The sequence below is a fragment of the Cucumis sativus genome, chromosome 5 (assembly GCF_000004075.3).
Source record: "Cucumis sativus cultivar 9930 chromosome 5, Cucumber_9930_V3, whole genome shotgun sequence".
NCBI classification, from domain to species: Eukaryota; Viridiplantae; Streptophyta; class Magnoliopsida; order Cucurbitales; family Cucurbitaceae; genus Cucumis; species Cucumis sativus.
The window spans coordinates 17,670,599-17,684,819 of record NC_026659.2 but is presented as its reverse complement, the minus strand read 5'-3'; the positions used below and the strand labels follow the sequence as shown (position 1 = coordinate 17,684,819).

Genomic DNA, 14,221 nt, shown 5'->3' with positions numbered 1-14,221 from the left:
ATTTTTAATTATTTGTAAATGATACTAATTGCAATCTAATGACATTACATCTTTTTTTTTATAATTACTAAGTAAAATCTGATATTCATCTCATTACCATCAAGCTTTTATCAATTATTAAGTAGTTTCTGATTACCATTACATTGTGATATGATTACTTTCCATTTTATGTCAATTAGTAAGATTTTTTGTTCCATTATGATTGTGATCTGATTTGTCACACCTTGTCTCGCACGCATCCCAAATCTTGCAATGCAGCGTGCGATGTGACTTGAGCAAGTTCTAATGCCTCAAGATGAAACCCCAGAATGCTCAACCTAACTTCTTGAACTTAAGCTTTAGGCGAATAGAGTTTACATAACGCAACGGAAAATAATCAACCAACTCTTCTCTTAACTTAACATAATGTACACAACAACACAATTTGCATGCTTCTTAAATACAACAACTAGAACAATAATCTTAAAAGTCTTGCATTAGCTTCACTGCTTGGTAGTTCACCTTCCTTATCCCAACCTTGGCCTTAACGCATGGTGACTTGGGAGAGAAAAATCTTTAAAGCGTAAGTAAAAACTTAGCGAATGTTAGTTTTGGAAAACCTTTTCAGACATACAATGCGTTAAAAGGTTTTCAGTAAACAGGCTCAATGTCTGTTTCGTAGAACATAAAACATGCATTAGTCTTTCATATTCCTTTCTTTCAAGAACATTAACTATTCCCCCATATGGAATACTGTGATGTCCTTTTCATCAACAACATCCCTTGGAGAATATCGTGGTTCACTTCATGTTGCTTAAGCCGCTAAGCTCAGTATTTCCTTTTACGCATTAGCTAACTTCACTTACACCATGCAATAATTTTATACATAGATGCCTTTATTTCTTCTATGCACATTAATAGTTAGTTCATTGATAGAAATAAGACTAATGATTTATACATAACATAGCATACATTTAACATACATAAAACTTTACTTGGAGCATAACATTAAAGCTTTCTTTAGAAAACATTTCTTTCATGAACATTATTATAAGAAGCAATCATTACAATCAGAAGGAAGCTTTCAAAATTTTTAAATGATATTTGAAAATCACTCACAACATAAATTTTGTCTTTAGAACGCCTAGGTTCTAAAAGACCTTCTTGCCTACTGACTTAGAGTGACTTCAAATACTTTAGCATTACATTTTTCATAACCGACCCTTTTTCCCTATTTATATACTAATCCAAATTAGATTAGTCATCCGTAAGTTCTTGTTAATTAACTCACCAGCTTCTGCTTAAAGTACTACACACGTAAGCTTAATATTTTCATGACCATACTTAGTTTAAACTCTTACACACTTCACCCATTAAGTACAATTAGAAAGTTTCTAGAAAAAATCCTACCTTTCAACGCCTAACTTCAGCTCGTGTTTGATCCTCAAACTGCCTACCTTTCAACGCCTAACTTCAGCTCGTGTTTGATCCTCAAACTGCCTACTTAGTCTTGCTCACCTTCTCCTTCTCCCCACGTCACCTTATCTCAATGCTAAGCATCAAAACACTTAAATTCTCAAAAACTCTTTCTTCAAAATCATTTACTTAACAAATAACAAACGTAGATTATCTCAATGCGCGTCACCTTCTACATTTAAATTTTTTTTAATTTTAGTTAGCCTTCTAAAATAATCATTAAATTTGATTACCTTCTGCTTATTTGATTACCTTCTCATTACTTTTTTTATTGTCACAGTATTAAGTACATGCACCGATGACAATTTTGTAAACTAGTGAACCTTCATCCACTGTAAGGCTCTTATCGTAAAAGCCAAAATGAGGATATTTGCATAAGAAATTATATTGAGAATTATGCAGATTTTCAAGAGCAATTGAAGTTGTTACAGTGTGGTTGTCAGGGTATTCTTCATCAGCGAGGGTCTAGCAGAAAAAGGGGGTTTTTTTCGACAAGGGTAGTTCCGTTCAACGTGGTTTTCTTCAATCTACAGGTGGGTATTTCAGTGTGATTAACTCTGATGAAGAGAGGTGGATTTCAACAATGATATTGGATCTTGGTTATTAGGGGTTTAGTCAGCCTGTGTGGTTTTGGTAGAGCTTTCCAAACATAAGAAGAAGGTGGGAAGAAAAACAAGGAAGAAGATGAGAGTTTGGACTGACAGTTTTTTTTTTTTTTTTTTTTTTTTTTTTTTTGACATAAGAAAGGTGTTGAGGAAGAGGAAAGAGGAAGGAAGAGGCGCAAGAAGAGAGGGTAATTTTGACATTTAAAAAAATAAATTAATGTGATTGTTTATTTGTCCAATACTATCAATAAGTTTTTATACATTTAAAACATACTAAATAGAGGTGATAGGGAGGTAAAAGAGTTTACCATACCATTAGTTGGTCCAAATTGTAATATTAGTAGAATTAATGAAAATGAGTGAATGAATTAATAGTAAACTATTCCCTAGCTTTTATTATTGTTATTATTCTTTTAACTTAAAATTTCAACACATGTATCATCAATCAATCTATCATACAACACAGAAAAGTGAATAGAAAAACCAACATAAAGAATATTATTGAAGTGATCATAATTATTACAAATGAATAAGATCATATAAATTGAATTTTAACCCACTTTCACAGTAATTATTACAACAAACAAAATAATTATAATAATATTGAAAAGGTAATTAGTAAAAAGATCAAAACACCAACAAGGAACCTTCTAAATCATACTCCAAATTCTTGAGTATGGGCTTAACTGTGAGCTCAATCATGGGAGGCGGCCCACAGACCAAAGCCAAAGTCTGTGGTGACCCCATCGGAATATGCTCCCTCAGAATATCTTCCCTAATATATCCCACACTGTACGGCCACCCTTCTTGAACCCCATCCTTCACCACATACCAAATCTTCAATCTCTCATTCTCCTTCGCCCATGTTTCCAACTCTTCCCTAAGCAGAATATCCTCCTCACTCCGGTTCGCATATACAACAAACATCTCCGTCTCGTCCTCCGGATCTTTTAAAATCGCCTGCACCACTTGATATATAGGCGTTATCCCAGTCCCACCTGCCACCATGGCAAGCTTCTTGGCCAATCTGGGCTTTCCGTTGACTCTGAAGTTGCCGCGCCCCATGTACTCTATATGGCCCAATGGGCCTTTCACTTCCACCATTGATCCCAACGGGAGCGAGTCAAGATACTGTGACATAAGGCCACCGTTGGGGAAATCGGGATGAACGTTCTTGAAATAGATTTTTACGACTAAGTCGAAGTAGCCCGTTTGGTCAACGGCGCTTGACGGTGTGTAGGCTCTCATACATAGTTTCCCATCCACATTGGCGCATAAAAATATGTGCTTTCCAACGGGTAGTCCTAATCTTTGATCTTCCGAAGAAAGACCAAATCTGAAAATTCTCGTGTTGTGAGAAATTGTAGTTTTCGAAATCAATTTCACCGGGATTTTCTCACGAGGGATCAGAGCCACGTGTTGAGTAACTGCTTTGGGTGATGACGTTGCGTCCTTGTTGTCGTTTAGGATCAACAAGTCTCCGATTTTGTAGTCCTCAAGCATTTTAATGGCTTTGTCGGAGTGGATAGCCTCGAACTCTTCCGTGCAATCTGTGCCAGCGTTGATGAGAATGCTGTCTGCGCCGCCTGGATGGTCTTTGAGAAAAGGAGTACAGTCGTAGACATGGTTCTGGACGACGATCCAAGCCGATTCGGACGAGTTGTGGGTTTTGACTTCCGACATGGAGAAGGTGGTGGTGCTCTTGTTGTCTTTTTGTTGGGAAGGGGACTCGTCGGTCGGATTGGGTTTGTCCTTTTCCTGCCAGCCGCCGGCATTGTTGCCGGCGACTGTTGGGTGGCGGAACACGATCCCGATCTCTCCTTTTTGGGGTTTGCATATGTTTATCTTGATTCGGTACCATGAGTTGTTCATCATCCCCTGCATCCAAACATTTTTGTACTTTTATTATCAACAAGCTGTGGTAGAAAATGTGTTCTCATATAGTATTCCTCTATGAAAAATTATTATTATTATTTATCTTTTTTAATAAAAAGGGGTTTTTCAAAAGTTTAAAAAAAATAAAAACTGTAGAAAAAACCCACGAAAAAAACTAAAAAACTACTAAAACGAATGTACGTTTCCGCAACATCTCTTCTCTTATGATTCTTTCTCTAGGACTATTATTACTATATTAATTATGAGAGTTCATAAATTTTTGTATGATAACGTTGAAGTCGTACTTTTTCTATATTAATTGGTACTTTTTCTTTTAAGAAAAAACAATATTTTTGGCAGTATGTATTGATCGAGTATTATTGTTTGAAATAAAGTAGAATTAATATGTATTCTACTATCACCATACAAAAAAGGGTTTACATTTGTACATATATTTATTTTTATTTTCTCAAATTGACCGGTTATTTAATTTGCGTCATCCTTACATAAACTTTTTATTACGATAAAATGTTCTCATTCTTCCCATTTATGTCACTATTTTATAATGTTATCAATTATTTATTATATTATTCAACCTGGGTATATTTTTATTGCAAAAACCGTGTGTTTTCTTTAATTTATCAAACCATTGAGTCTCACTATACATATTGCAGTTTAAATATAATTATTTTGTAAGAAACTTTTTCTTTGAATTAAAGCATATGGATGAGAGGGTGAGAAATAGGAAAGTCAAGCTAAAAGGTGGGAAGAAGAAGAAATATCTGTGTTTTAAAAGATGGAATAAAAAATAGGTAGTTGAAGAAGGCTGAAGAAAGGGACATTATATGTCAGGTTTCTTATGATTTAGTTAAAATTTTATTGTTTTAGTTTCATATGTGTGCATGGGTCATAGATTTTGTAAGATTTTTCTGACGATAATAACTTCATTAACTATAATATATTTTTAATGTAGAAATAGAAACATAATTATTAATAATTACCATGAGATTCCAATTAAGATTTTCTGGCTGTGTGTTGGTTGTTTCATCCCATGCTCGGACAGCAATTTGCTTAGATCCAAACAGGTCCAATATTTCCACGTCGACTGACCAAAAGATCCAGCACCAATATTTCCCATACTTGTTTGGCTTCTCATGGTACTCCAAATTACATATCTTCCACGTCTCCCCACCGTCCAACGTCACCTGTACACGTGTCACCTTTTTCCCTCCACCTACACCAAGAAAACAAAAATAAATCTCAAATAGAAAATTATACAATAATTGTGTTCACATTACTAATTCTTACTCACCGGAATATGCGTATCCCCTTAACGTGTAGGTGGATAGTGTCGTCTCTGAATTAATCAACAACGTCTCGTTGTGTGACGGTGTTGTTATCACAGAGTTTATGTTCATTTCGTAGATAACGTACTCCGGTTTGTACCACCAACCTAAATAAATATTGAGTATATAGTTTTTAAAAATTAGTAAATTTTAGAAAATGTCAATTAATCATTAAATTATAATAAATAAATATATCACCTTCAGCATGTGCCAGCTCGGAAGAATCCACGTGGGATGGAAGGACACGGTTGTCCATAAAATGATAATAATTGTCAGACTCTCTATTGGTGACGATGATTCGTTTGAGCCACTTGACCATGCGGCCGCCAGTGAACCCCGGGACGATCATCCTAACCGGAAAGCCGTGGTCTGGCGGGAGTGGGTCGCCGTTTTGCTTGTATGCTATTATGATATCTCTTGATGGGTCCATTGCCATTTCTCTTCTTATGCTGGTGCCGTAGCTGCAGCCGCCACCACCAGGGAGATTGTCCGCGCCTTCCATCCATACGTATAAGGCTCCTCTTTGACGGCTGAAGATGCCGCACCGTTTCAGTACTTCGCGTAATGGAACTCCCCGCCACAGTGAGGTGGAGGTCACGGCGGCTCCCCAGTGGAATCCGATGGTTTGTTTCACCATGTTTTGCTCCTTCCGTCGGTTGCCGGAGCACATGATGGTAACCGGAAACTCTAGAGATCTGCTTTAAGAATATGAATAAAGGGTTAGAAATAATCATATCCCACATATTTAAGTTGTTGAATTTAAATATGATTGTAATTTCATTTGTTCTCAATTTCTTATATATATCAATAGTCAATTACTCAATTGTGTGGGGGTTTTGTTCTATATTTTAAAACTTGTATTTTAAAAAAATAAAATAAAATAAGCTTATGACGTTTTAGTTTTGCTCTTGAATTGCTTTGTTTTGTCATAACTCTACTTTCCTCTTTTATTATTATTTTAAAAAAAAACGTTTTCAAAATGTCAACCTAAATTTAATAACTAAAAAGAAAATTTTTAAAAGAAATCCTATGGGTTTTGTCTTTGTGTTTATTTTTAAGAAAGAAATAAAGTGATGATACAGATGTTTTGTTGAAGCTCTCCTGCGCTAAGATACATTATTTCTAAGTACCTCATAAATCTTAAAAGAATTCATTAAAGAAAATTAAACAAACATTGATTTGTAAATTTAAAAATAAGTAGTTCAGTCTATTTTATCTCAAACTTGTATAACAAGTTTCAATTTTTAATTAAAAGAGCTAGATTTAAAATTTGTTGGAGAAGTTGAAAATCCATTTAAAAAGATACTACTTCTCTCATTGGTTTTGAGATAGAACTGGTACTATCAAATTTAACAAAATGATTTTTTTTTTAAAAGAAGAATACTTTAATTTTATAAAATATTGTTAGAAAGTTAGAAAACAAATCAAAGAATCCACTAAAAAGAATATTTATAAGCTTAATTATTAAAAACACAAAATCAAAAACCAATGTTTATTTCTTTATCCTATCTTCAACCCTTAGTTTTGGAAGTACCGACTAAATCCTAAAATCAAAATATCAATTTTTTAAAAACTTTTTTTTGTTAGCTATTAAAAAAAATTGTTTACGAGATAAACAGTGAGTGTTTATTAACTGAATTTTAAACTTTAGAAAAAAAGAAAAAACTTAAATTAAAAAATAAAAACAAGAATTAGTTTGGAAATGAGTTTGGAGGGTTTTGAGTAAAATGGGTATTTGAGGACCTGAAGTTATTGACAAGTTGGTCGAGAGTGAAGGATGTAGGGTTTTCAACGAGTCCAGTGACGTCAATCGTCCAGCTAGACCAATCAGTCTTCGGAACCGGACCATGGTTACGAACGTAATGAAGTGGGGCCGGAGTAATGAACCCATGGCGCATGAGATGGTCCAGCGGCGGTTCAGAGTTGAAGGGGTGTTTTCCGGTAAGCCGGACCATACAAGGATTCCTCATGATCCCACTATCCGCCGTCCCCTGGTCCCTCGGATCAAGAATCGACGGCTCGATTTCCTCTTTCCCCTTCCGGATCAAATCCCGGAAGTAATCAATGTTCTCCTCGTCACGATCAAAGGAGGAATCATCATCATCAATAAGGAGCGGTTTCTCGGCTTGGCGCTTGAATTTGAAGCTATTAGACCGGAATGAGTTGCAACGTTGAACTGGAAAGTTGCCAGTGGAGGAGACCGGTTCCAAGTCGAGGGTTTTATGATTAACAGCAGTCGCCATTGGATCCTTGTTTCTTGGAGAGAATTGAATAATTAAGGATTTGGAATGCGTGAAGTTTTGTTTGTTGTAGGAAAGTGATAATAATAATATGTGTTAAGATGTGAGTGGGGAATTTTGTAGTTCATGAAATGGGTATTTATAGAGAGCTGTTGCTAATTAAATTAACATTTTGGGTGCCCTACTTTGAATAGTCAACTTTAGTTATGATTTTCTTTATGTTATTTCAAAAAATATTACATGAAATTTTGGTCAATCATACTGTGTTGAGGAGGGAGGGATGTTGGGAATTTTTCCTTTCTTTATTATTTTTCATATTTGTATATTTAATTTAATTTTAATTTTTTAATATTTAGATTTACCTATTATTTGATTTTCAAATTTCATATTTAGTTTTAAATCTTCTTTTCTAGTTACTTACATTTATTTTTTGTTTTTTAATATTTACATGTTTAATTTAAGTTTGAATTATAAATTATTTAATATTTAAATTTATATATTATTTTGATCTTGTTTTATTTAAATATTAATTTTAAATTTTGCAATATGCATGTGTATATTTTATTTTCAATTTAAATTTATTATCTTTAGTTCCTTCAAAATTAGTTAAACTGTTACCTGATATAAATTTTTCTACTAAAATATTCATTTATGTATATTAAAAAAATTTCTACTAAAATATTCATTTATATTACTTTTAATATTTTACATATAAGACATTTACGTAATAATATATAATTGAGTATAATTAAGTTGAATTTTAATCAACATCTTTGTCTAATTAATTGAACAAGAAATAATATTTTAAATTAAATTTTAACCATATATAATTAAAAAAATCTATTGTATTATACTTATTAATTTTGCAACCAGATTTAGGTGTGTTTGAAAATGTTCATGTTTTATAATTATTCTTTTATACTTGAACGAATTCTATATATTTTTTATTTTCACCTAATTTCACCTATTTTGTCTGAGTACGTATTTGACCTAATTAATGGTTCACAAGTAAAAGAGAGAAAAAAAGTGAGTGTTTGGATTTTGGAAGGGCATATCTTACGTTTTAGAATATCTAAGAGTTACTAAATGGGTAAAACGAAATCTAAGCAACATTCTATATATTTTCTCCTTTTCAAAGATCTTTCTAAATAAAGATTTATTGGAAACTATATAGTTATCAAATTCAAAATTTAGTCGCAAGTTTTCTGAAAATCAGTTTTTATATTAAAATACAATACAATGACAAATAATAATAATAATAATAAAGAAACGAAAATGGAATAAAACAATTTGATGGGAATAATGTATTGGCTTAGTAAATCCATAATTTTAGCAGGGTAAGTTGTATTTAATACAAAAGAAGAAGATAAAAAACAATTTTAAAAGAGTAAAAGTTGGGTAACTATATTCTAAGATTCGAAAGCAAAGGAACTTAATTGGATTTTGTAAGTCAAATAAATTTTAATGATGTGAGTCTAAGAGTTTTCAAACCTAAATACATTATAATGAATTAAATAGTTAAAAAAAATATATGAAAAGAATGTTTTGATAAGTACATAAGCTATGAAATGAAGGAGGATATCCTTCTCATGCAAAACGTCAAACACACGGAATGGTGAAACGAACAAACCTTGGAGGTGTGATTTTAAGTGATGAAGGGTGAGAGACCTTTTACTCCCATCGTCCTCCTAATTATTGCTTTTGGGGTTACTTCTGAAACAAGCAGAGAAACCAAAATCATGATTCACATCATAACAGTGCATTAGAAAAATATATAGTAATTCTGAGAATATATTAGTAACAATCAATTCCTTATCTTTATTAATAAATATTAGGACATTTGTAAAAATAGCAAAAAAAAATTATGATAATAAAACACATTGTCACTACATTTTGGCTCTGCTATTATTTGAAAGGGTACAATGAAGCGAAAAAGTTAAAACGAAAAAGAAAAGGAGAAGGAAAGAGGACACTTTCGGCGGTGGCGGCGGTGAAGATGGACGGCGACGGCGACGGCAACACAACTCTCCTCCTCTCCCTCGGTCAATTTATGGTTTGTTTTTGTTTTGCATTCTTTTCTGTGTTGAAGAGAGAATAAATAGTGTGAACTTTCTTCGACGTCTCCGAAAACGTCGGGAAAGGTACCTTTTCGTCAACGTATATAGTACATGTCAAAAAAAGTTTAAATAATAAATTCATTATTTAAACTTTTCCGATGTGTCTCCCTGCCACATGTCGAGAAAAGGTGACTATTGTCACTTCAATACGGACACTTTTTACGACGTGTGACAGGTTGTACGTCGTGAAAAGTTTAAATAATAATAATTATTAAACTCATAATATATCTATTTACTTGTCATATTTACAATATCCAAAAAAACATGAAAGTGGTATGAACTTTCTTTTTCTCTTTTTTTGTCATGAGTTTTCCTTAAATATTAACCCAACATATAACAACCAAATCTAATTTCTTATCTTTATTAATAAATATTAAATATAAAAATTTAATTTATTAATAATCATAAAAAAAATGGATGCTCCAATTTTGTTTTTAATAAATAATCCAATCAAAATCTGTAACATAAAAAGATTAAAATCATTTAATGTAGTTTATTAAATGTCATTGATGCTTGACAATTAAAAAACTGAAGCTTGAAAATTAGGGTTTTCGGACCAAAAACGCCTTTTTCTAACATTTATGACACAATTTGCCTCCTCCAACTCAAATTTAGTTATTTACCCTGTGTCATTCAAACCCAAATTTATGACCATGTGTGTTAATCAAAAGATCGTCTCTTTTACGAATCTTTTGATGATTTTTCCATCGTTAGAAGTTTAATTAAACTTCGATCCTAATGCTATTTTGTGCATTTTCGGACGAATATATGCGTCAAGAGATATATAATTGTTTGTAGTGACAATTCAAAGACTTAAAAACTGGATCATATTGAGTTGTTGACTTGTCATTTTTTAAAATGACTTGACATGAGTTGGAAAATGATTATATAATTAAATCTCTAGTTTTAATGTTTGGTAGGATGAATCTAAGTTAAATATTTATCTTTAATTTAACAAAAAAAAAAAAAAAAAAAGAGTTAACTATGGTAATTAAAGTTAACCAAGTATAGGAAAATAATTTAAAATATCACAACTCTAATGATAAAGTTAACAACGCGAAGGTTGAAAGCAGAAGAGTCTTGGAAGGATAGTGGTTAAATAAAACCACGTGAAGGTAGAAATTTGAAGTTTTGCATGGGAAGGATAATCATATTAATTGCCAATATATTGAGAATAATATTTGAAGGTAATCGTATTGGCCCAATATATATTGAGAATTTGAAAGGGTACAAGAAGGTGAAGCATAAAGGAATTATATGGTAGTGTGTAAAGAGGGAGAAGAGGAAAAGTAATATGTATGTTTTCACCATTTTAATTAAACTAACATGCTTGGATGTTCTTCAACCATTCAAATCATTTTTATTATGCTTTGAGTTACATAAAAACATTCAAATGTGGACCAATTATATATCCAATAAAATAATTTCTGTGGAATCTTTGTTTAGACCAACTCATTTATTCCGTGTAAGAAAAATAATAGTGAAATTAAGATAAAGTAATAAAATTAAAACAAGTAACACGAATCTACGTACATAACTTCCAACTTAAAGAAAAACTAGAGATAAGAAAAAAATTCACCACCTGAAAAATTGTTATAATCACAAAAAATAATTCTCTCCCTTGATTCCAATTTTAGAAAAACTCTCTAACCACTTCACTATTTTTTAAGTACATTTTTTTCACTTTCTAGCTAAAGCATACACAATGAATTTAATTAGAGTCCTGAAGCATTTGGAAGTAATTTTGAGTTAATCAAAACCATAATTTCTCCTGTCAAAATCACTTTTTCAAATTAAAACGGATTTTAGAAAAATATAAAATTATTTAAATTGATTTTAGAAGAATTAGATGATAGATATTTTTTTTTGTCTAATAATTGATCAAAAATCACTTCTAAAATAGTTTTCTAATTCAGTTTTTATGTAAAATATTGATAACTATCTATGAGTTTTTTTTCTTTTTTTTTTTAAATGTTGAAACAAAAATGACCGACACTAAATTATAGATAAGAATTTTAAATTGTTAAAACAAAATATTACAGATATTAATTTTAAATGGTTGTTCATTAAATTACATATAAAACAAACATTTATATATGTTTTCTGAATTTTCTTTCGATATCTATCTATATATATCAACTATATACATATAAAAATTTTACAATAAAATAATAGAAATATATCTTTACCAATAATTTTTAAATAAATAATTATTTACAAAAAAAAGTATAATTACTAATTAAAGAGTTCTAAATTAACTTTTAGAATGGGTGATTGAAAACTAATTTTAAATATATAAAAGTTACTTTTAAAAATTTGATACCGACTGTTTAAAAATCAATTAAACCTAAATATTTTATTATAAAAGGACTATTTCAACTATATTTCAAACAGGTATTTTTAACTAAGAACTCGGCCTATTAAAAATCAAAGAAATAGATTCTTTTAATATAGAAAAAAACTTATGAATCTGTGAGCTCTTTTATTGTAGCTCAAATTAATGACATTAAAAAAATTTATGTTGGACATTGTAACATACATTTATTATATATGATTCAATATAATAAATATATTAAATCATACATTTCAATCTTTTAATCATTTTGAGAAACTTTCAAATCAAGTTTTTTTTATTGAGCTTCAACCTCTAAATTAACTTGTTATTTTGAGATGGAGTGTAACTTAATTATTTTGACAACATATACGAGTAGATACATAATACATTCACAGATTTATCGTATTTTTCCTATTAACTTTAATTTCAAGCTAATAAAAAAATATGTGATTGACCATATTTAAAATTTCAGACAAGTCTCTTTTCTTTCTGGTTTTTTTTTTTTTTTTAATTTTCAATGAAATTCGAGACGAAATTTAAATAGTAAGAACATTTGTCAAATTGAACTTTTATTATTTGTGGGTCAAAATCTATCATTTGTTTACAATTTGTGTTTCTATTAATTCAAAGTCCATTAATTATTGTTTATTTAACAAAAAAAAAAAAAGTCTATAAATTAGTCGAAATACATGCAAAATCAAATCTATACATGGATCTTTTATATTATGAAAAAGGATCATAATATAGAAAAAAGAAAAGGGCAAAAACAAAAGTTGAATTAGTCCCAATATAGAAGTAATCAAAATTCAGTCAAATTATTAATTTTTTACGTACATTCCCCCACTTTATTTGGGTTTGAAACTGTATACCTATGGTTGTCCATATCCCTTCCCTTTACGAAAACAACAAAATTTTTTAATTTTTTTTTGTTATATGGTGGAGAAACATATGAAATGGGTATCATTACTCTTTACATACAATTTTTTTTTATCTAACATATCATTCTCTGCATTATAAATTCTACATGGGATGAATTGAAACTTTTTATCATAAAAACTAAAACAACAACTATATCAATAATATTGAAAGAATATGAATAACAAACTTTTTAACTTGATTAAAAAGTGTACAATGTTTACTTATTATAAAAATTGTTTTTATAATTTCTTTTAGAATAATGGATATTTCATATTTTCATTGGCATAAAACACTTAAACCTTACCCTCTACTATGTCAACCCACTTCATTTTTCAAATGTAGACCCATTTGTAAAGTTACATTGATATATTAGAATTTCAATAAACTAAACATAAATGGTCATGCATGGATTGTCATAGTAATGATCAAATAGGGACACAACTTTGCAAAGGCTAAGAGATTAGGGTTAAATTCAGGTAACAATATATTTTTTATTTAATATTTTATCAATTTTTCTCAACACTTTTACTGTTGTTGTTAGGAGAAGATATAGATATGTTTATTTTTAAAAGTACACATACTTTTAACAGTTTAATTGAGAAAAATAGAGAAGATATGGACTAAATATTATTAAGTCATAGATTAATTAAAGTAGAGAAGAGTGAGGAAATGAAAAGAGGGAGATAATGAGATATTTAACTCTTCCTCTCTTTTTTTAATATAATATTAGGTTGCTTAGCCAACTTTTAAAAAATTTATAAATACTTTTTTGGACACTTCCAACAAATAAAATAAGTTATAATAACTAACTTCATACCACACACACTTTATTATTTACGAAAATGAAAAAATCGAAACTCAGCCCATACACCAAGAGGTAAAATGTCACAAAAGCGCTTGTTACTGATATACGTTTGATACACCCAATACGTCTTGATACACATGATACATTTGATTGATACACTTGATGCACCTGATACTTTTTGATACACTCGATACCTTTTGATACAAAATTCTGATAACTTTATTAAATTTTTTATATACTTTATTATACCTTATTCTAATGAACTGCATAACCAACTAATACATATAATATAAGTATATCACAACACTAATATACGAAACTGAGACAAAGTAAAACCAAAACAATTAATGTAAAAGAATAAAACAAAATCATTTGGACTCAAATTCAATTCAAAATACACATTGAAGAAAGTAAAAAGAAAATCACAAATAAATTTAAATTCCTCCGATTCAACAACCATTATATTATATTCCATATTGCAATTATTGTACTATTGATATTTTGAAATTAAGATTAAGACAAAAA

The 14,221-nt window shown here is 30.3% G+C and overlaps 1 protein-coding gene across 1 annotated transcript; it reads right to left on the bottom strand.

The window, feature by feature from the left end:
* Nucleotides 1-2,687: 2,687 nt before the first annotated feature.
* On the bottom strand, nucleotides 2,688-7,524 carry NR3 (nitrate reductase [NAD(P)H]-like). The gene is given in 5 exon segments (NM_001280759.1): nucleotides 2,688-3,938; nucleotides 4,937-5,169; nucleotides 5,248-5,388; nucleotides 5,480-5,976; nucleotides 7,025-7,524. Coding segments are annotated over 5 exon segments (2,622 nt in total).
* Between the last annotated feature and the right edge of the window lie 6,697 nt (nucleotides 7,525-14,221).